Source organism: Cheilinus undulatus, linkage group 14 (assembly GCF_018320785.1).
Source record: "Cheilinus undulatus linkage group 14, ASM1832078v1, whole genome shotgun sequence".
Taxonomy (NCBI): Eukaryota; Metazoa; Chordata; class Actinopteri; order Labriformes; family Labridae; genus Cheilinus; species Cheilinus undulatus.
The window spans coordinates 42763427-42784315 of NC_054878.1; the positions used below are offsets into that span (position 1 = coordinate 42763427).

General features: G+C 38.9%; 1 protein-coding gene across 4 annotated transcripts in view; it reads left to right on the plus strand.

Moving 5' to 3' along the window:
• The first annotated feature begins 242 nt into the window (after window positions 1-242).
• Window positions 243-20889, plus strand: part of galnt14 (UDP-N-acetyl-alpha-D-galactosamine:polypeptide N-acetylgalactosaminyltransferase 14 (GalNAc-T14)) — a 332011-nt gene continuing 311364 nt past the window's right edge. For 3 of the 4 annotated variants that reach the window (XM_041805579.1, XM_041805580.1, XM_041805582.1), the window contains exon 1: window positions 6738-6896. In XM_041805579.1, coding sequence (XP_041661513.1) covers window positions 6738-6896 — 159 coding nt within the window. Of the gene's footprint in view, window positions 525-6737; window positions 6897-20889 lie in introns of those variants that run through there. The other variant, XM_041805581.1, reaches the window with a different exon arrangement.

Here is a 20889-nt window from a genome sequence, read left to right on the forward strand (position 1 = left end):
CTGTGAATTATGGAGGCCAACATCACATTAACTGTGATCAAAGATATAGATTATTATAATTGAACAATTAGCCAGATATACAAGAGGATGTCCATTTGTCTGATAGTTATAATTCTAAGATACTAACTTGTCATGTTTTATCACTTGGCAGTTACGACCGTTAAACGTCGCTACTTCCTGTGCGATTTGATTGGTTGATTTGTTTCATCGCGAGCCTGCCTGACTTTGATATGGCATCAATCTTTGTTCAGTTTGGTATGAAGCTTGGAGTCATACTGAGTGTTGAACTGGTTTACGGCAAAAAGTCGGCAAGTTTTTGTGTAAGTTTGTTTCAAAGCTAACTAGCTGGTTACGGACCGTTTTTCTCCTCTGTGGCTATGTAAAGAAGAAGTGGCGAGGAACACAGCATGCTAACTCCAACAGACATTATGCTAACAAGGTGAAACCTGGGTTGTCAAACATGGACGATAATGACGACGAGGAGGGTGATAAAGACGGCTGTCGGACCCAGCTTCAGTTACACTGTGAGTTTTTTTTTTTTATTATTCTGCCAAGTGGTGTTTACCCCGACTAACGTTAGCTACCACTAGAAGGCGTCTGTTCACCGGCAGTGGCTGAGAATTGCTGTTTCCATGATAACGGCTGAACCCGCCTTCTCAGTGATACTCAACGGGTGGCTCTTCAGCCAAATGTGGCTCCTTAGTAATGACTACTGCCTCTTTCACTTCTTACTTGGAATAATATTTCCAGCAGAAAACCTTAAAAAAAGGAACATTTTGACCTCATAAATGATCCACTGCAAGTCACATTAATCAGTTCGTTTTCCATACCTATACAGTAGGCTTTAATTGACAGATTTGACTGTTAACCGTTACTATTTGTCTGCATAAATCCATCAGATGTGTGCAAGAAAGATCATTCAAGTTGAATATCATGGATTCTTGAGAAAAACGACAAAACAGTTCCCAAACTTGACTTTTTTACTTTTGTTTTCTGCATTAATTTGAGGTGGAGATTTTGCATGTTGAGGTCATCAGATTTCATTTTTTATTTGATTACTTAAAGGTATTTAGTAATGATATTTATTTTATTACAGGTATGAAGTATCCTGTTTCTGAATTTCTCATGATTTCCTTCTTTATCTTCAATATTAACCATTTCAAATAATACTTTAGAATAAATTACTTATTATTGCGTATCTATAGCTAGTATTTTAACAAATGAGCAGAATAAAATGAACAGAGGATAATACAATTTTCTTGTAACACAACCACCATCTAGCTCAGTGTTACTCAACCCTATTCAACCAAAGACCCAAACTGTTGAAAAATACCTTTGCAACAGCTACAATCTAAGCGGTGAAAAGTGGCAAAAAAAAGTTTGAAGTAGCAAAAATGGGCAAAATGGGGAGGAAAATGTAGAAAAAGGGTCAGAAAGTAACAAAATGGGTGAAAGGTGACAAAAAATTGTTACAGGTGGCAAAAAATGGTCCAAAAGTGGCAAGAACATAGCAAAAAATGAGCGAAAAAAGATTAAAATAGGCAAAAGCCCTCAAGAGTGGCAAAAAAAAGAAGAAAAAAGTGGTATTTAATGACAAAGGTAGCTTAAATGGGCTAAAAGTGGCAAAAAATGGGTAAAAAGTTGCAATAAAGTGGCAAAAATGGGCAATAAAGTTAGAAAAAAGTGGTATTTAATGGCAAGGGGTAGCTTAAATGGGAGCATTATTGGAGCAGGAGAGGATGGGAGTGGTCTCTGAATGGTAAAGTCAGTTAGAGGCAGTAAGCCCCACCTTTTCAGAAAAGATTTTTCAAGGCAGATGTCCGTTTGAGCTAATTAAAAGCTGTGAAATCCAGATTTTTATCAGTTTGGTGCAAATTTCAGCTTTAATACCAACACTAATGGGTTTTATCATAGTTCAGTCAGATACCTCAGTGTACCAATTAAAAAAAAATGTTATTAGTTTATATATAAAAAAGCAGGCAGACAGACTACAGCTCCTGCTGTCACAGAGCGATCAGTGAACACAGCACCGGTCCAACATTTGCCCACTTTACTCCACTCTAGTTTCAGCCAAAAGACACAGAACTCTTCTTTGACACTCTTTTGTCATTTGAGAATAACAAGACATGCCTTACATTGTGGCGTTCTATTTGTTCAAAGCACTGTTACCACTGTTTTCTAACCTACCGCCATTTAATCTGAGGGCTTGTTTTCCCCAGAAATGGGGGCTTGGTCATATTGGAAAGCAAAAAGACACGTTTCACTGCTCTTACGCATAGGTTTATTGACAGCTGAAGGATTTTGTAAATCCACAAAAAAGGCCTCTCTGTTTTGTGACTCTCATTTAGATTGGGTTTATTTATTGATTGAGTGATTGTTTTTGGCAGGAACAGATGCAGTACCTAGAAAACTGAACAACATTTTTACAATGCCTGTCTCTGGATAGACTTTAGGGCCCTTTATAAAATTAAACCCCCCTTCCAAAATTTTTGGTGCTGTTTAAATTCATAAATGAAACAGAATGCAATGTTTGTCAAATCTCATCAACTCATATTTTTATTCACATGAGAACATAAACAACATATCAGGTGTTGCAACAGAGACATTTTACCAATTTTATGAAAGTCATTGGTACTATAGAAAAACAGTTGGAGGAGCATTTTCCAACTAATAAGGTTAAATGGCAGCAGGTTGAAGTACTCTGCTGGAACACTAGATGGCCCACTAAGACAGTAAACCTGTGCTCTCTTCTTTGGACTGTATCCATCACATCAAAATGATCACTTTTATGTTTTTTTGTCTGCACGTTTTATTGATAACACTAAAAATGAACCATGTGCTCAGTGGTGAATCTGGTAATTTATTCAAACTAAATGTGGTAAACTGATAGCTTTCTACTTATCTCTCTAAAGATTATCTGTCAGTGTGTTTAACATACTTGCTCCCCTCCTCTTGTGTTTTTTAAGCCTTTCTTTGCCCATTTTTCAACCACTCTTTTTCACTTCTTTGTTTGGTCTCTTCTGCTTTTTCTTTATGTAATGATTATCCAAGGATCATGTCCAACCCTTGATTTAACTCCCAGTTTAACTTTGTAGCTGTTAGGTCTGCTTGATTTAGGCAAAAATCAGTTATTTGGATTGATAATGAGATCAGGATTACAAAATACATCCACGCATTGATTTTACAACATCAACAGACTCTGAAATATTTAGTTACTGCCAAAGCCATGGACAAGAGGAGTGTTTATCGGCCATATGTACCAGCAGTATGTCCTAGTTTGTGGATGCACCATAAGGCTTCAACCATCAGTGTAACGTGTAACATATTTTGGAGTTAGGCAAACCAATAAGCTGCACACCTTAAATAGATTATTTTCCACTGACTTTGCATGCCTCAAACTTTAAAGTGTGTTCTATTGACCGGTGTAATGTGCCAACTACAGCAACACAGTTTAGTTATTTTTCCCTTGACAAGAGTGTATTTTGTGTTATTTCAAGCATTTTTTCTCATTGAACCACCCTACTTTTAACCATGTTGTTTAATTTGGATGATTAAAATTAATTTGAGAGTATAAGCTCCATAAAAAATGGGTCACAATTTTATTCAGTGCTCCACAGAGCTCCGTCTGTCAGCAGATTGTTCCAATGCTGTTTGTAGCTTTAGAAATGCCCATAAAAGCTTGGTTTGACCATTTCTGTTAAAATACATTTTACATGTAATGCAAAAAAAAAAAACAAAAAACAAAAAAAAAGTTGCTTTTTTTCATCTATCCCATCGATTTTCTTCCACTTGCCTGGGTCACAATGGCACCAAGTCAACCCAGACATCTCCCCAGCAACATTTTCCAGCTTTTCCTGGGGGATTCCAAGGTGTTCCCAGCCCAGAGGCAATATATAATCTCTTCAGCGGGTCCTGGGTCTACCCTCGAGTCTCTTCTGGTGTTGGATGTGCCTGGAAATCCCCCACATTGAGGCGTCAAGGAGGCATTTTAATCAGGTGCCTGAACCACCTCACCTGCCTCATTCAGCGCAAAGGAGCAGCGGTTCTACTTCAGACTCCATGTGGATGTCCAGGCTCTTCACCCTATCCCTCAGGCTGAGCCCAGCCACCCTACAGAGGAACCTCATTCTGGTGGTCATTACCCAGAGTTCATAATAACAAGCGAGAGCTGGAACAAATATCAACCAGTAAATTGAGAGCTTTGCCTTCTGGCTCAGCTCCCTCTTAACCTGACTGTCTGGTATAACGTCTGCAGTACTGCCGATACTGTACCAATCTCTGTCAATCTCACGGTCCATTCTACCCTCACTGGTGAACAAGACCCTGAGGTACTTTGGTACTGGACTCCTTTACCAACTCCCCACTTGGAGAGAGCAATCCATCATTTTCCGACAGAGAACCAAGGCCTTGGACTTGGGGGTGCTGACTCTCATAATTTTTAAATTGTGTGTTGAGTGGGGTCGTAATCTAAGACCCCACTGAACACACAAAAGTGACGATGTAATTTCACTTTCAATGGCACTAGACGATCTGACAGGGCTAGTACTCTGCCAACATCAGTTGCCTGCTATCTTTTTTAAATTTAGGTGACTTTTCTTTATCAAGACTAGGTTAAAACCGAAGATGTGGCTGACCGCAACTATCTATCTATTATATATTGCCTCTGGGCTGGGATGCTTGTTGAAATGCCTGACTAAATTGTTAAGTTTAGAAGTTTAAAACATGGAGCCCTGTCGGCAATAAACCTCTAACCTGAAACACCAAATAGACTGTTTCATACATCCACTGCATGGATATATTTCACATTTTTCTGGGAAAGCTCCCGTAGAAAGGTTTGGGACAGGAAACTTTTCAATAACAGTCTTGACAGGTTCTGTCCGTCACATTCCTGACAGGCCAATCCAAGTGACAAGACAAGGTGACAGTGTGCATTCACTACTCTTGAGATGACAGATACCGCTGGCTTAGATTAATGGGGGAGCTTCTCTGTGAATAAAATTTATGCCAAGGCCGGTCGGAGGACGTGCAAAACAGCCTCTGCCAAGACAAGCCTTTGGTGTGGTTTGTTTTAAAGAGAAATGTGGCCCAGTTCTGATTAAACTGCTGCTTTCCCACAGCTACATCTGAGCTAACAGCTACTGCAGCATCAGCTATTAGATACACAGGCATACCCCACCCATAACGATCACTAACCTATGCTGAAGCAGACTGGGAGAAACATCTTCTCTATCACAAAAAGCTTTCAGTGTTGCTCTCTACCATCGTTTTAATAAAGACACGTTTTCCAGTTCTGCTAAAACTGGCGCTATGGCTAAGTCCGAGCTAATCACTCCAATAGCAGGCATTGTATACAACCGCAAAACAACTACCCCTTCCCCATAACTATCATATACTCATGTTGAAGCAAGTCAGCAGAAGAGTGAAAACATGTTTCACACCATGAAAAGCTTTTCATATTGTTTTTATTATTGATTTCATAGAGAAATGGAGTCCAGTTCTAGTAAAACTGACGTTATGCTAAAGCTGCATACAAGGTAGTCACAGCAGTGAAGGCAGCCATTAAAACTGGTTTAGAGTACATATAAACCCCACCCATAGCGTGACTCTGCATGTACGGTTCTGAAAGTATCGTCAGTCACTCACTCAGTCAGTCAGTCACATACAGGCCCTTGCGTCTGCTGACCTCAGCAGTCAGCCACAATCTAATCTCCATTAGGTGACAGTACTCAACAGTAAACAGTTTCATTTTCATGGAGGAATTTCACGTATTGATAGAGAAAACATGTTTAAAAGTGCCAAAAGATTCTGACTTATGCTGCCGGCGGGTGGGAGCCACACACAAAACATTCTGGAAATCCGGCAGATCAGTATGATGGTATTGGCAAAATCCATCCTTTAAATTTGACATGTTTGAGCATGCTAATTTTGTCTGTAAAGTCTGAAAAAGAAGACCGGATAGTTTATTTAATAAGTCTTTATTTTGTCTCCATTCTCCTTTTATTTTCTTTGACAATGAAAACCTGCTGTGGACTCTGATGCTGCCTGGGTTAAAGTTTTGGTGTCATATAAGCCCATGTGGGCTGGGACTTATGGTTGTATGATATAAAATAAAAACGTAAAAATTTCCAATATTGTGCAGCTTTTATTAGTATTGTTATAATTATTATTATGAACACCAATAAATGAGGGGAATAGCTCCCTGTAACCCCAGTAAAACTTGAACAAATTGAGTTGTACAACTTTTTAAAAACTGTATTGCTCTTTTTGATCAACCAATCATACTTGTTGGTCTGCTGTTCTGTTCTATGCTACTCTATTCTGATCTTGTGTTGTTGGTGGTGTAGTTGTTGTTGTCGGCAGGTGGAGCTCCTCGCTCTCCCATTCAAACCTCCAGGAGGGTCCAGGACACCCTCAGAGAAATACACTGATTCACAGACACTCTCTCACACGCGCGGACGCACATACTCTCACGCGCTCACGGCTGTCAGGTGTGTCACGGAGCGCTCGAGCCTCTCTCTGTGAGTTCAGAGAAGCAGTGAGTGGAGGAGCGCGCGCTGTGAAGCCCGTGTTTTACCGTGAGAGGGACCGGACAGACTTCTCCCTCTCTGTATATGTTAGTTAGCGCGGGTTTGCCGGTTGGTGTGCGTTTGTTTTGTTTGTTTTCTCGTCTTTTTTAAGAAAATGGGATTCTGACAGCAGAGGGGCTGCGGGCGCCGCCGGCTCCTCCTGAGCGGAAAATGAAGCGTCTCTGTCGGAAGCTGGCGGTGGCCGTGGCGGTGCTGGTGTGGCTGGGAGCGCTGGTTTACCTGCTGGTGCTGAGCCGGAGGAAGCTGCCGGAGCTCGGTGCCGGAGCAGCTGGAGGAGGAGGAGGAGGAGGGGAGGCACCGTACAAACAGGTGAAGTAGAAACAAAACCACTCCGCTTGATGTTTGTGCGCGCGAGACACATGAGTAAGAAATCGCTTTGATATGCCGGCAGGGACTTCTGGTGTGGAGAGTTCACAGCAGTCACACTGGAGTCAAATACAACCGTAACCCATGTTTAAGTGCACCGGTGACGACTTTATGGGGGCTAAAGTGGTTGTTTTATGGCGTTTTCATCCTCGTAAAGACGTCGTTCGGGTGTAATGTGCTATTCTCGAAAAACCGCAGGGAAAGTTTGTATTTAAGCGGTGGAAAAAGTAGAAATTAGCAAACAGCTTTTTTGTTTGTTTGGGTCAAGGCATACAGGATGGAAGTTGAATGAACTTCAGCAAAGTTAGACTGCTACTAGGTACTCAACTTTCCCTTTATAAAATGACTGAAAACAATTATGATATTAGAATACAGATGGACGTCATAGTTTATTAGGGTATGCTAATTTCGACCAGTATTGATACCTTTATCAATGCCCTTAACTGTCTGAGCTCTAACTACTTGTCTGAGGAAATTTATGGTGTTTGATTAAAGCAGGCAGCTCTTCTTCCTCAGTGAAATTTAAACAGTGCCATAATTTCACAACTAAGTATTAATTTAATTTTTTGAAAATGAATATTTATTTATGACTCTGTCTTAGTATCTGCCTACAACAATTAGAGAACTAAAATCATCAAGAAAGGAGATAACAACAAAGAGGGAATAAGTTGGTAAAGTTCCCCTTTTAAAGGACAGGAACTGACAAGTCAAACATAAATAAAATGAGATTAAAGGATTCTATAGCCATAACAATACAAGCAATTCAAACTCAGATTGTTCCCAGACTTATGTGTTTAGATGTCTTGATGTTTATCCATATTGTTAGTGAACAGTAAAAGAAAGGTGATCCGTCTGCATGTGTGTTTGACACGTGCAGGCTGAGCCATGATGTCTGTGTTATCAAATTCACAGTTCCTAAGAATTTACCTCATCAAATTAGGGAATGCATAATAGAATTAGGATAATGACACCAGTATTTAATGTAATGAACACCAAGTCCCCCCTGTACTAGAGCTGAGCTATTCTTTTTCAAAGATCAACTTTCATTCGTTGGATTACATATACATTGTGTGAAAAATGTATTTTTAACAGAGTAAAAACAAGCTTCATGTGCCTTTTTGAGAGCTTCAAACAGCACTGTAACAACCTGCTGTCAGACACTAAGCTCTGTAGTGTAATGAAAATTACATGTCCCCTTTTAAAGCAGCTTACGCTTTCTGTACTTCTGTTCTAAACTTAGACAATCCTGACAAAGTGCTTGAAATATCACAAAATACTCTTCATAACAGTTAAACTATATGTAGTTAAGACCTGAAGCTTCAGCTCTTATAATGCACTTTAAAGTTTAATGAATGGTGTGTGTGAGGTAGGCGTGCCTTCAGGCATGTGTAGGTGTGCTGGGGGAATTTGTATAACCATACGTTAACATATGTTAAAGAGGCTGTTTAGCATGGATGTGAATATGGTGTGTGCCTTGAGATTTTGATTTAATCTTGGGTGTGCCTTTGGCAAAAACTTTTAAAAACCAACGGTTCTACTGAAGTCTGAAATTCTTCACCTTATGGTTCATTTGTATGTTCTGCTGATATGAATGGCTGACAGACAACAGTTGACATCTTCAGCGTTATCTGCTGATACTGATCCCAGACAACTGACTTCAGAAAGATGGAAAAATGCTCATCACTCTTCCCAGAGGCACAGACCTTCCTCTTCAAATTTCTTATTTTTTCCAAGCCAACACTTCAAAATACTCGTAATTAAAAAAATTACAAAAAGCTGCAAAACATCAAATTTAAGAAGCTGCAGCAAGTAAGTGTTTGAGACTTTCTTGAAAATTGTCCAGTCTCAAAATCTTTTGAAAGAATTTTAATGAAATGTTTTTGTAGCTGTAAAGTAGGGCTGGGCAATTAATCACAAATTAGATTGAATCGCAATATGGTCTGCTGCAATTTTCAAATCACAGACAGTGCAATATTTTTTTTAACCTGAAATGTGGCAAAATACCAATTTGATACATTTTTTTGGCAGCAGAAATTTCATGCTCTACACATTGTGCAAATATACAGGTGTCTTTTCAAAATATTTGAGTAAAATCCTACTTTTCCGGTTCGTGTGTATGATTTTCTTGATCAAAATGAGAATAACTGTTACATTTTTTTTTCCAAATCTTTCATCCCTGGTTTTATTTATCTAGTATTGCATGGGTTATAATATAGAATGATTTATTGCTTATGTTTGTCAGTAATTGCATAAGATGAGAAACCTTAAAGCAATCACATATTAAATTGCAATTGCAATATTGGGGAAAAAAATAACAGATTATTTCCTCAAATCATTCAACCCTACTTTAAAGGAGGGCTGCACAATTTAGGAAATAATCACTGTGATTTTTTAAGGTCCTAATTATAAATCATTCCATATCATAACAAACACAATATTTGGTAGATAAAACAAAGACTGAACATTTCTGAAAAAATATCTAATTGCAATTGTTTTTGGCTCAATGCAAATCTGGTATGAACTGTTTTATTGAAGGGAAAGTTTTTTTTTTATGCCATTCTCATTTTTAATAAGACAGACAAAAACAAGGAAAGAAGGATTACTTGCACACTATTCTGAAAAAAACAGATACTTCTGTTGTATCACTGAACATTGTCATTTGATCCTTTAATATTCTATTTTGTTGTTGGTTTACAGTCAGTAGTACTTAGCGTTATATCCTCTATTTTCTAATTTCCTGTCTTAGTACTCTGCATGCTGCTCTTACTATACCTCAGTGATAACCCAAACGTCCTCAATATGGTCTTGTATAACGGTACAAAATCTTTATCAGACCAATGTGACTCCTTTGAAGATAATTAGGTCCATTTTCGACCTGGCTTGGTGTCTGCACCCGGCGTGCACTGCAGGATGTCTGTTATGCAAAAGACCTGCGGCATGTTAACTGTGGCTGGCAGGATAAATTGTATTGATCTGACCTCCCTTACCTTGTTTTATTGAATGCCTAGCACACACACATACAAATTGGGAAACCTTGAGCAGCCCACAGCCAGGAGGAATGTTCTCTGTAGGAGTTTAGTAGTGTAATGTGAGGGCTTGGAAACATTATAGAGGAGAAGATATCCTTCTAAATCTGTAGTTTTACTCTCTGTATGCTTATAATATGACAGAATGGATCAAGATTGAATCCATAAAGTAATTTTTATATGAGTGAAGACATTCTTTGTCTGTCTAGGAATGTATTACATCTTAGAATAAGATTTTCTTGCTGTGTTTGTGGGTGCAAAATTTTATGAAATAAAACCCGAGGCATACAAATCCCCTTCTCTGAGGTAAAATGAGTAATAGTAATAATCCCAAAACTTTTATCAGACATTATAAAAGAAATTAGAATTGGTCGGTATTCATTTTTTAATTCCTTCATACCCTCCCTAAGTTTTACCAGGTTATACAATATTACCGCCTGGTGTTCAAAAATTGCATTATACAAGCACTTAGCGTGCATGTGCAAGCTCAGCGAGCAGAATACGCACCTCCACCAGTGACTCACTGAAGTGAAAGTTAACCCCCAGCTCAGGGCTAACTCCACCCTCTTAAGACTGGAAAAATGCACACAAAATGGTCAGTTTGGTACTGACAGGACGGGAAATGGATGAGGTTTTTTAGATGAGGTGGGAGTGACAGTGATATACCCTGCCAGAAAGTGACACAACAATATCTGGGCTGCTTTTTCATACCCTGGCCCATAATTGGTAAACCTCATAAACAGGAGGAATGGTTTGATATTAAAGCCTGTTTTTAGTCCAGGTGGTCTACAATCTGAAACTCACTCTGTTGTTCTGTTTAGTTTTGCATATGAACTCAAGTCAAATGGCTGAAAATTTAAAAAGCTGATGAACCTCATTTGCTGAGTGAAAGCTTTTAGAGAAAGTCATGGTGAGCACACTGGAAACACAAGTTTTTAGGACCAGCTGTAGTCAACAGCAGATGTTTGTCAGTTTCTCAGTTTGTGGTGCTTTCAGAGCTGAACTTGTGATGCAGATGTAAGGAGGTAGAAATGGTCTCTTGTTTACTTGTATAGGTAATATGGAAACATCCAAAACAATATCACACTGTTTCATAATAAGCTTAAAATGTCTCACAGAGGAAAGAGATGTAGATTTAAAAACTTTAAACTAGTGCCCTGCCTCAGAACAGCATCAGTGCAGTTTGGATTGCTCGCTGTGATTTAAAAAAAATGATGGCATTACTGATTAGATTTAAGACAAAAATACAAGCAGACAGACAAAGGCAGTATTCACTCCAACGTGTGGGCATTATACAAGGCTGAATCAAAGACAGACTAAAACTAATGACTACTGAAAAGTATACAGGCAGACAGGTGATGGAGTCAGATAGTCAGCAGGAGCAGAAACCTGTGAGCGCTCTTGGAAGTCAGCAGGCACACATCCAGATTGACGGGGTAAAAAGTATTCAAAAAGAAATGCTGCCTCTGCTTGGCTTTTGTAAAAACAAATAAAAATAAAAGAAATAAAATTAAACAAAGATTATTTCGGATAAACAGAAAACTCTGCCAGTAAAACTATGATAGTTGTGTGCCAACAAAACTCTTAAAACATGAAATACTTTAAGGAAGATCCACACTTTGTGGTAATCTTGTGGCTGTCTTAATTTTCCATGAGTGGGAGGTGTTTTTTTAATGTCGGATAATTCAGGAATTGAGGCCTAATCTTCTGTTGCTCTTATTGTGAGCTGCCCGGATAAGATCCTCTGCTAAATGCCTAAAATATGAATTTGATCTGTAATTAAAGCACTTCAGTCGACGGGCTGAAACAGCTGCAACCACTTAGCTGATGAGCAGAGGAAGAAGAGAAAAGACTGTCTTGTGTGGACTTGTTTTTTTTTTAGGGCTGTAAAAATGAATGTGAGTGAATGTATCGTTTTTCAAGTCAGGACACACATGCTGTAACACACCTCAGCTTAGACTTGTGCCAGATGCACATTTGCCAACTAAATTTTATATTTTTTTCACATCCAGTATAAAAATGTTGGAGCTGTCAGCAGGTACAGAGCACCTTATGTCACAATTACAAAGCACACAGTCTGTTCTTTTCATAAACGAAGAAATATAAATTAGATCTGATCCAAACAGATGAAACAGTATATGCTGTCCTTTTTGAGGAAAAAACATTTGAACTAAAGCAAAAATTCTTTGCATGAAATCTCATTTATTTGATGCATTATAACAGGAAAACACAAGGATAAGAGCTGCTTTTCTCGAAGAAAATGTATTTTGGAATGCAGAGCCATGCCTGCAGGTAAAGTCTATTTCTGTTTTGTTGCACATCCTGCTCTTCAACCTGAACCAATTTAACCTTAGGGATGTTTCTACCTTTTAAAAAGATAAAAAGTAGAGATGCCTGGATTGATCAGGAACTGATCAGTAATAGACATTCTGCAGTGAACTTGGACTTGTACAGGTGGCAGCTTAACCTGATAAAATAACCCCAAAGTTATTTACCTTCACCCAATAATCATTTTGCACTCTTAACTCTCTAGTACATGCTTCCCTGGGAGAAAAATGTGTACATTTTAAAGTAAATAACATTTCAATTTTCACTTTACCAGTGCAATTGAGTCTGCATGTTTCAAGTGACCGAAATAAACTAAACTAAACTAAACTATATTTTTTGATAAATAAAATCATAGAAACTGAGAAGTTTACTGCAGCTGCAGCTTTTAACTGGAGGAACATGAAAAAAATTTCCTGTTATGTGATGCATCTGATTGATGCTCAGTTTTTGTAATCACATGCTAAGGAAATTACAGAATATTAATTATATAAACATAGCATGCTAACAAGCCAGCGTGTGCATGATAGAGGATGGAACCACGAGCATATATTGAAGTAGAGCGCTTTCATATGTTTATTCTGTGGCATTAAGCCCTGAGATAGCCCATGTGCACACATGGAGCACAGCGTTCTTTAGCGTAGGCTGTTACCGCCTGAATTGCAGTGTTCTGAACTGGTAGAGCTAGCTGCTAACTTTAGCCACACTCGACTCAGCACACCAGCCTCATATCATACCCACTGACAGAACGACTGTTTGATGAATTTTACTGTTTTCTGAGCATTTTCTCCACTAGAGACAAGTTCATTAAATGCATTTAAATGTGTGTTTTAGCCATATAGGTAAATAGACTCCTGGAATTAGCTGAGACTGGTGGACAGAGGTCAGTATGCACCGGCTGCACCTCATTTCTACAAACACCTCACTTCCACAACTGTGTTTTAAATGTTGATAAAAGCAGCTGGTGAAAACAGAAATAGTCTTCAAGGATATCTCTTACTTAAACTTAAATATACTCGTCATTTGTGTATTTAATAATAAAAATAACTAGCCTAGTTCAATAAGAACACAGTTATGGACGCACTCTGCTGAAAGTCACAAATTTACACAGCCTCTGGTTGAAGTGAAGCAGTGGTCTTATCTCCTTTTTTTTTTCTTTTCTTTTTTTTTTTTTTTGATCAGACTTTGTTTGCCAGCCATGTTTGTCTGTGGAAATGCTGGAGGATTGTGGACTTAGTTTATCTGTTTTTCTGTAAAAATTTCACCCTTTGTTGTCTCTGCTGTTGCGCTGTCAGACCAGCTCAGCCTCCACACTGCCTTTGTCACATATGCGTACTGCATCTCATGTCTGCATTTTACCAGTTTTTTAGGATGTGCACCTTTGACAAGTCAAACCAATGTAGGGAATTCATAGAAGCCATTAGGCGGTGTGTATTCAAAAGCAAGTCAGTCTTAGTGTGACTTTAAGAAATTGGACTTAGGAAGAGTTCAGTCAGACTTTCATGAACATGCATTTTGGAAGTCCAGTTTTAAGAAGTCTGACACAGTAAATCCACTATAGCATCACATAAAGGTAATGAGTGTTCACATAGTTCTTTTTTCCCTGATTTTTATCTGATACTTGGAATTGTTACAGAGAAAGCTGTGTGCATGAATAATCCTCCATTTTGAGGCTTGTTTCAGCACAAAAAATGACCCTGAGAGCTCTTGGCACATCATTAAGTCCAAATTTGCAGCAGAAACTTTTAGAGGGCAGAGCTATGACCCCAAAACTTGCACTTAACCAAGGCTCAGATGGTCAAAATAAATATAAAATCTGAGTTGAGCTGAAAAAGGCCAAAAGGAACATAAAGTGTCGCTTTGTGGACCATTTTTCCTCATTTTAATTGCATGGTAGTACAGGTATAACTAATTGGAGAAACAGATTTTGCATCCAGACACTGGAATATGTTCTTGCAATTATGCATATTTGCATGTAATCAGATGTTGTTTACATGGGCTCTTACCCTCATTACTGGCCTAATTACACTATAATCACATTATTAATGTGCATGGCATTAAATGTAGCCTGTGGTTTGTGCTTCCAGGTGAGAATATGCAGAGGTGCATAAATGTGAAGCAGACTGTGGCTTAGAGAAGCCTCCAGTGGATCGAATTAATGTGTTCAGACTGATCAGCAGGTGGTTATTTTTTCTCTGACAGATACTGAGTACATACACACTACATGACTCTGACTGCAGTATAAAAATCTTCCTCTTCAGTTCTGAATATGTGCAGTGTATTTTTGTGCCGGTGTAAGCCACGACTGAGGGTGTGTGTTAGTTTTGTCAGCAGTACTTGTGGCACTGTGCACTATTCAGATGCTAATGCAGAATTCCCATTCCTCACAGGATTAGCTAACACTGCTGTTTACCTACGACTTCTTCCCGCACAAGGCATGGTGCGTCTGTTTGCACACACACACGCTTGCAGAGTAATATATGCAGGATCACATCCCCATCTCTATGTGCACACAGGGAAAAATAGTATTTCTTGCACAGAAGCACACACTTTAGAGAGGCTTTGAAGCGGTGTGGTTGGAGTGTGCCTGTGTCCTCGGGCAGGTTGGCAGGGGATCTTTGTGGAGTTTTTGCCTTCAGAAGTCCAAACATGAGAGGAAACAATCTGTTGGTTTGGTGGATTCTGAAGGACACTCTGACTCTCTGTGTGCCACTTTCTCTCTCTGATGGGTGAATGTCGACTCCTGGAGGACAGGGGTTTGATCAGATTTCAGAGGATTTGCTCAATGATGACTTGGATAGAAATGCTTGAATATTACTACTTATTACAGTTACTATGGCTTTACAGGTCAGGTTCTACTAGGCCTGGGGGATATAGCCTAAATTTATCATGGTATTTTTCTGAATCAGAATCGGGTTTTATTGTCAACTACATTTTCACATACAAGGAATTTGATGTGGTGTTTGGTGCAAAACAATATAGATAGAGGAAGGATAAAAGTATTAACAAGCTATTATAAATAAGACTTAAAGGTGCGGTGTGTAAAACTGAATATCAACATCTAGAAGTAGGTTCTAGATTGCATTTCTCTGCTGGAAACTGTGGCAACCAGTTGAATTTAATGTGTATCTGTAATGTGAATACAATACAATACAATACAATACAATAACTTTATTTATCCTTTTTTTCTTTTTTCGCTATGTTACCATGGAAACGTAAAAATCCAAGATGGCGGCATCCATGGAGGGGACCCTCCCTATGTATGAACTAAAGGTTTATTCTGAGTTGTTTTTTTCAAAATAGCTATTTTTGAATTTAGATGACTAAACACTTATTTAGATAGACCATCTTAGAGATGTTTTGCTTTATTTTACCAAGTTTGTTCAGCTAAATGCCACAAGGCTAAATATTACACACTGCACCTTTTAAAAATGTAAAATATCACAGGATTAGACTTCTTGCCCTTTATGCATATTCAGGGGTTAGAACCCCCTCCTTTCCCTTAAACTAGCCTTTGATGGCATATTTAACACGTTTTAGCATAAGATCACAGAAAAACAGCCCCTGTATTTTTATCTATTTTTGTCTCTACCCTGCTGAGGTCTGATAAGCTGCTACTGACTAAAAGTATTTCCTGATGTGGGCATTCATAATTAAAGCATTTGAGAAACGTAACAACTTAAACTTTCAATTAGATAACTTGGCAGAAATAGCTAACCTGACATGCCAGATGGATGTGTTTCACACATCCATCTGGTAAACCACTCATAGACAGCCTTTGGGAAAGGGTAGAGCCTTTGAAAAAATACTCAGAGGGTGATTGGATGAACGTTCTGTCTGTCACATCTTTATGGGCCAATCAGAGCAGCAAAACATGTGATGACGTAGGTGTGAGCCACTACAGAGGAGTAAACTGCATAGACAACTGCCTAAAGTGAACCATGGCGACTGTAGACATGTAAGTACACGACTTTTGTTGTTTTTGAAAAGAAAAAAAACTTGGTGTTATTCTTTGTTCTTCTTTTAACGTAGAAATGTTGTCAAGTTCTGATAAAAGTGGCGCTTTAGCAGCACCCACGCTAATGTCTATTGCCATAATTGCACCGGCCTCTTGTTACTGCTTGCTTACATCACGACTCCACCCAAAAGTACTGCCCCTCATCGCTGACTGGTCCTGTCACTTTGTAACAGGGCCCAGTTTGTTCAGATGGGAGCTTTGCAAGATGGATTCACCAATGAGAAACATGGAAACAGGTGGATCCATCTGCTTAGCAAGGTTAAGAAATAGTGGGTTTATCATTAATTTAACTTAACTTTATCATCAGTACTAGGGATGTTCCAATACTATTTTTTCCATCCTGATATGATTCTGATACCGAGGTGTTGGGTATTGGCTGATACCGAGTACTAAACCGATACCGCTGTGAGCTTTCTGGACTGACTGTGCAGACTAGCAAATTATTTTAGACCTAAATTTGACTCAGAACATGGCTCAACAAATAGAATCATAATGTACAGCATCTCTGTGACCCTGAAGTTGTTTTCTTGCTGATTATTAAGTTTTACTCCTAAATATTGAAATAATACAGGGAGCTGCATCACAGGATCTCCCTATCTCTCTCTTCATTATGCTCTTTTCTGGCAGCATGATGTGATGACTGAGCAGCCTGCCATTGGCCAACAGATCCTCACAAAGGGTAAATAATATGGTGGTTAGTATTCAAGCTAGCATTTGGGTTAGCATTTGAGCTAGTGGTAATAAATGATAGTAATTCGATTAAAATGGATAAAAAGATGTCCAGTATCGGGTTTACTGGTGTGGATTTAATCATTAAAGTTAAAAAAGGCCATATGAGTTCAGGCTCACTGAAAATGCTGCCCACAGGATTCAAAGGCATCAGTAGCGTCTATGAGAAGGCACAATGGCTAGCTTCAGGAGGAAAAACAAGTAAGAGGCAAAAATTCATGGTTAAAAAGGTTTTTAACTTTTGATAAACTGCGTCACCTCTTATCGTTTTTTTTAACAGCGCCGGTCTTTAAGGCAAACTGTCACACAGACACCATTCTTTGCTGCTGTAGTGGGTCTTTTGGTTCTTCTTTGCTGCTCTACAAACAGTAGCCTGTGCAAGCAGAGTTTTCCGGCAGCGAAGAATAGTTGATTTCTGGTATGGCGCTAAAATTTAGCATGGCTAAACAAAGCTAAATATAAAGCTAAACCAAACGGTATCAGATTGTTGCAGAAACTTGTGTACTTGCCAATACCAGTACCTGCATTTGAAGCAGTGTTGGACGCATTTCCAACATGGTTTTTGGAATCGGAACAAGCAGTATTACCAAGTTTAGGCAGCTACAGAGTTTACAGCTGCTTCTCTGTCATTATTTAACCCCACAGCTCACTTCTTTGACTTATCAATAACTTAAAACAAGCAAATCATGAGTCAAAACACACCTTTAAACAGTGGTTTAAGCCATCAGAAGAGGAATCACTGCAGCGCTGGGCTTAAGAACAAATTGAGGCTATCCAGCAGCACACAGTATGTGTTAAAGCCCCAGACAGGCCAACAGAAACACTTTGCAAAGCGAATACACTCGCTAGATGTTGCTTTTATTACAGACATCAAACTTGGAGAGAAGAGAAGACACTTTTTATCTGATTGATGTGCTGCACATTAATTACAACTACAACACAATGCATGCATTTAAACCATTGATGACAGGGCTACAAAAATCCATTCTGTGGCAGAAATTTTTACCGGTGATGGTACTGATTAATGTTTACCACCCACTATAAGGTTCTACCATTGGCTTTGTCAAGTTGCTGTTACACTTTAGCAATGCACTGTAGACACCCAGGCAAACTCCTCCTTTGGAGGAGATTCAAAATGTCTTCAAGAACCTCAGTCAAGTCCAGTTGCTCCCTTGAAGAAGATTAGGGCGACCATGACCTGGATGAATGAGAACATACACTGACATGAGATGAGGGACTTAAAAATAACTGCATGTAAAATTGCAAGAGCAATATTGGAAAAAACCCACACAATTACATTATTTTCTCAAATCAGTTAGCTCTAATAGCTACTTAGTACTTCAGGTAAACTTTAAATTAAACACTTGTACTCAAGGAGATTTTAGTCCAGTAATTTTACTTTTACTTAATTTAGCTCAGAGTAATTGTACTTTTACTTGAGTACAATAGTCTGTACTTTTTTCACCCCCCATTGTGTGTTCATGGCTAAAAATAGGAAAAAAATCCTTCAAGAACTAAGTGGGCTGTATGGAGCTGCTTTATGTTTGCAAAAAATATATTTGCACAATGTGCACCAACTTTTTTGATTCGCTCAAAAGAAGCATTATAGAGTGAGACTGGGGAGTAGAGATCAGACAAGCCAGAGTCAGCAGTCTCATTGTGAATTACCCTGTGATTTCCACATCTGTCAGAGTAAATACAATCATACTTAGTCCCTCTTTTAACCAAACAATGAGGAAAAAGTTTATTAATTATCTTGAAAAGAGTCATAGGTTAAAAAGTCACTGATACATGCTAACATTGCTATTTTTTAGTTGTAAGAAAAGGTGTACTCAGGAGGAGTTTTGTCTATTTGTCTCTTTTCGTTCCAGTTTTCTTCCTCCCTCTACCTCCAGCAGATAGCCGTCCCATAAGCCTGCTGTAACATTTTCTATGCTCAGAAAGTTTCTTAACTTTAGCCATTGAGTCATGATGCAGATTCTGTCCCACAGTAGAAAGGTGACGTCTCCCAATAGCACTGCTCTCTGACTGTTTCAATCTCAGTGACTCTGAGTTAAAGACACATGCAGAAGGGTTGGTTACTGTAATTTAAAATTGGATCATATAACACAATCAGGAAAATAGTGTTCTCTTTTTTTAAACTCTTTTCTACCTAACACCACTCAATCTCTTTTTTAACCATTGCTGCTCTCTCCCTTTCCGTGTTGCCATAGGATTAAATCCAGTTGGAGATCAGTTTTGGCACTTTTGATCCTATCCTTCATGAAATAATAATGGTTGTAAGCGGTGTTTGTCAACTCTGCATGAACTGCCACGTGGGTAGCTATCTCTGCAGGTTACATGAGTCAGGATGTTGTCAGGATTTATCACATCTTGACTCTCTCAGTCATGCTGAGATGAAGTCATGTAGAGTGAAGCTTGCTGGTTAACAGACAGGTGAAAATTAAAATCTCTCACACCTTATCTCAATTCTTCTCTTCCTTTCCCTGCATGATTGCAGCGAGCAAGACAAACTTGAAATGTCTTACATTAAAAAGAATGAATTTGCAGAATTTATGTCACCATCCCTGAGATGATTGGATCTTTCTTTGAACCTGAATCTTTCTTTCTATTTCTTGGTTTCCATCTTTGTTTCTCTCTTTAATTTCTAGCCGAAACAAGATCGATGCTCCAATCTCTGTGCTCGTCTTGTGTATCACAACACCCAATCGCTCCACAATGTCACAAGACAAACACACACATATACAATAGCCTACACTCCAGCACACATTTACACTCACATTAACTCACGCTACATACACACAGGCAGTAGAAATTATTCATTTTCCCTGTCATATGAAATGCAGTTATTGTTCCTTCTCTCGTTCACTCTCCCTATCAGGAGGCATTCACATGGACAAGAGGAGAGGGAAATGAGTTTTCAGAGCCACGATAACCAGTTCCCAGGGAGGGAATAATAATAATAATGTTTTATATGAGGCTCTCTGTGCAGAGGGGCCCTCAGGTTGGCTAACTAGACTGGCCTCTGGCAGCAGGGCCTCGTTTGTGAAACATGATGGAGAAATGAAACCTGCCTGTAGTTCAACAGCTACACTGATAAATCACAGAAGTGTCCTGTCAAGTTTGATCTTTTGGCAGCTTAAGGCCATCAGATTACACAAACAACAAACAAAAAATTCCCCCATTGGAGTTTGTACCCTAGCAAGTGGCATTAGTGATGATTTTAGTTGACCTGAGGACAGATGCTGCAGTCCAGATTAACACCGGCTTGGATCAGTGGGTGGGTAGAGCGGGTGCTCATATATCGAGGCTATAGTGCTTAAAGCACTGGTCACAGGATGGATTCCTGGTCTTGGCACTGTTTGCTGCATGTCCCATGTTTCCTGTCTCTCTTCAGCTGTCCTAGCCAAATGAAGCCCCCCCCCCCAGAAAAAGAAGTTTTTAACAACATATATTAATGTACACCAGTGTTAAATTCATCGACTAAAAGTAAGACTTAAAAAGTTTGTCGACAGCCTTGTTTTCCATGAAAAAACTGGACTACAACTAACAAAAATTGTTCTTTGATGGTTAAAACTGACAAAAGGTAAGTTTTGTTTATGTCAAGATGACTAAAACTTGACTAAAATGTATTTTAGTTTTTCGCTGGAAATTTAAAATCCCTGATATTTCTCCAGTGTAATTAAATCTTTCAATAAACAAAGCTGCAGTCTGTGGCTCTTCTGCCTCTCAGCTGTAGAAAGCAGGGACCCCAGGTTTGACAGAGCACACAGAACACACTATCGTGATTTCGGCACCAGATTTCGGCAAGAAAATAATGCTTGGACTAAAAGTAAAG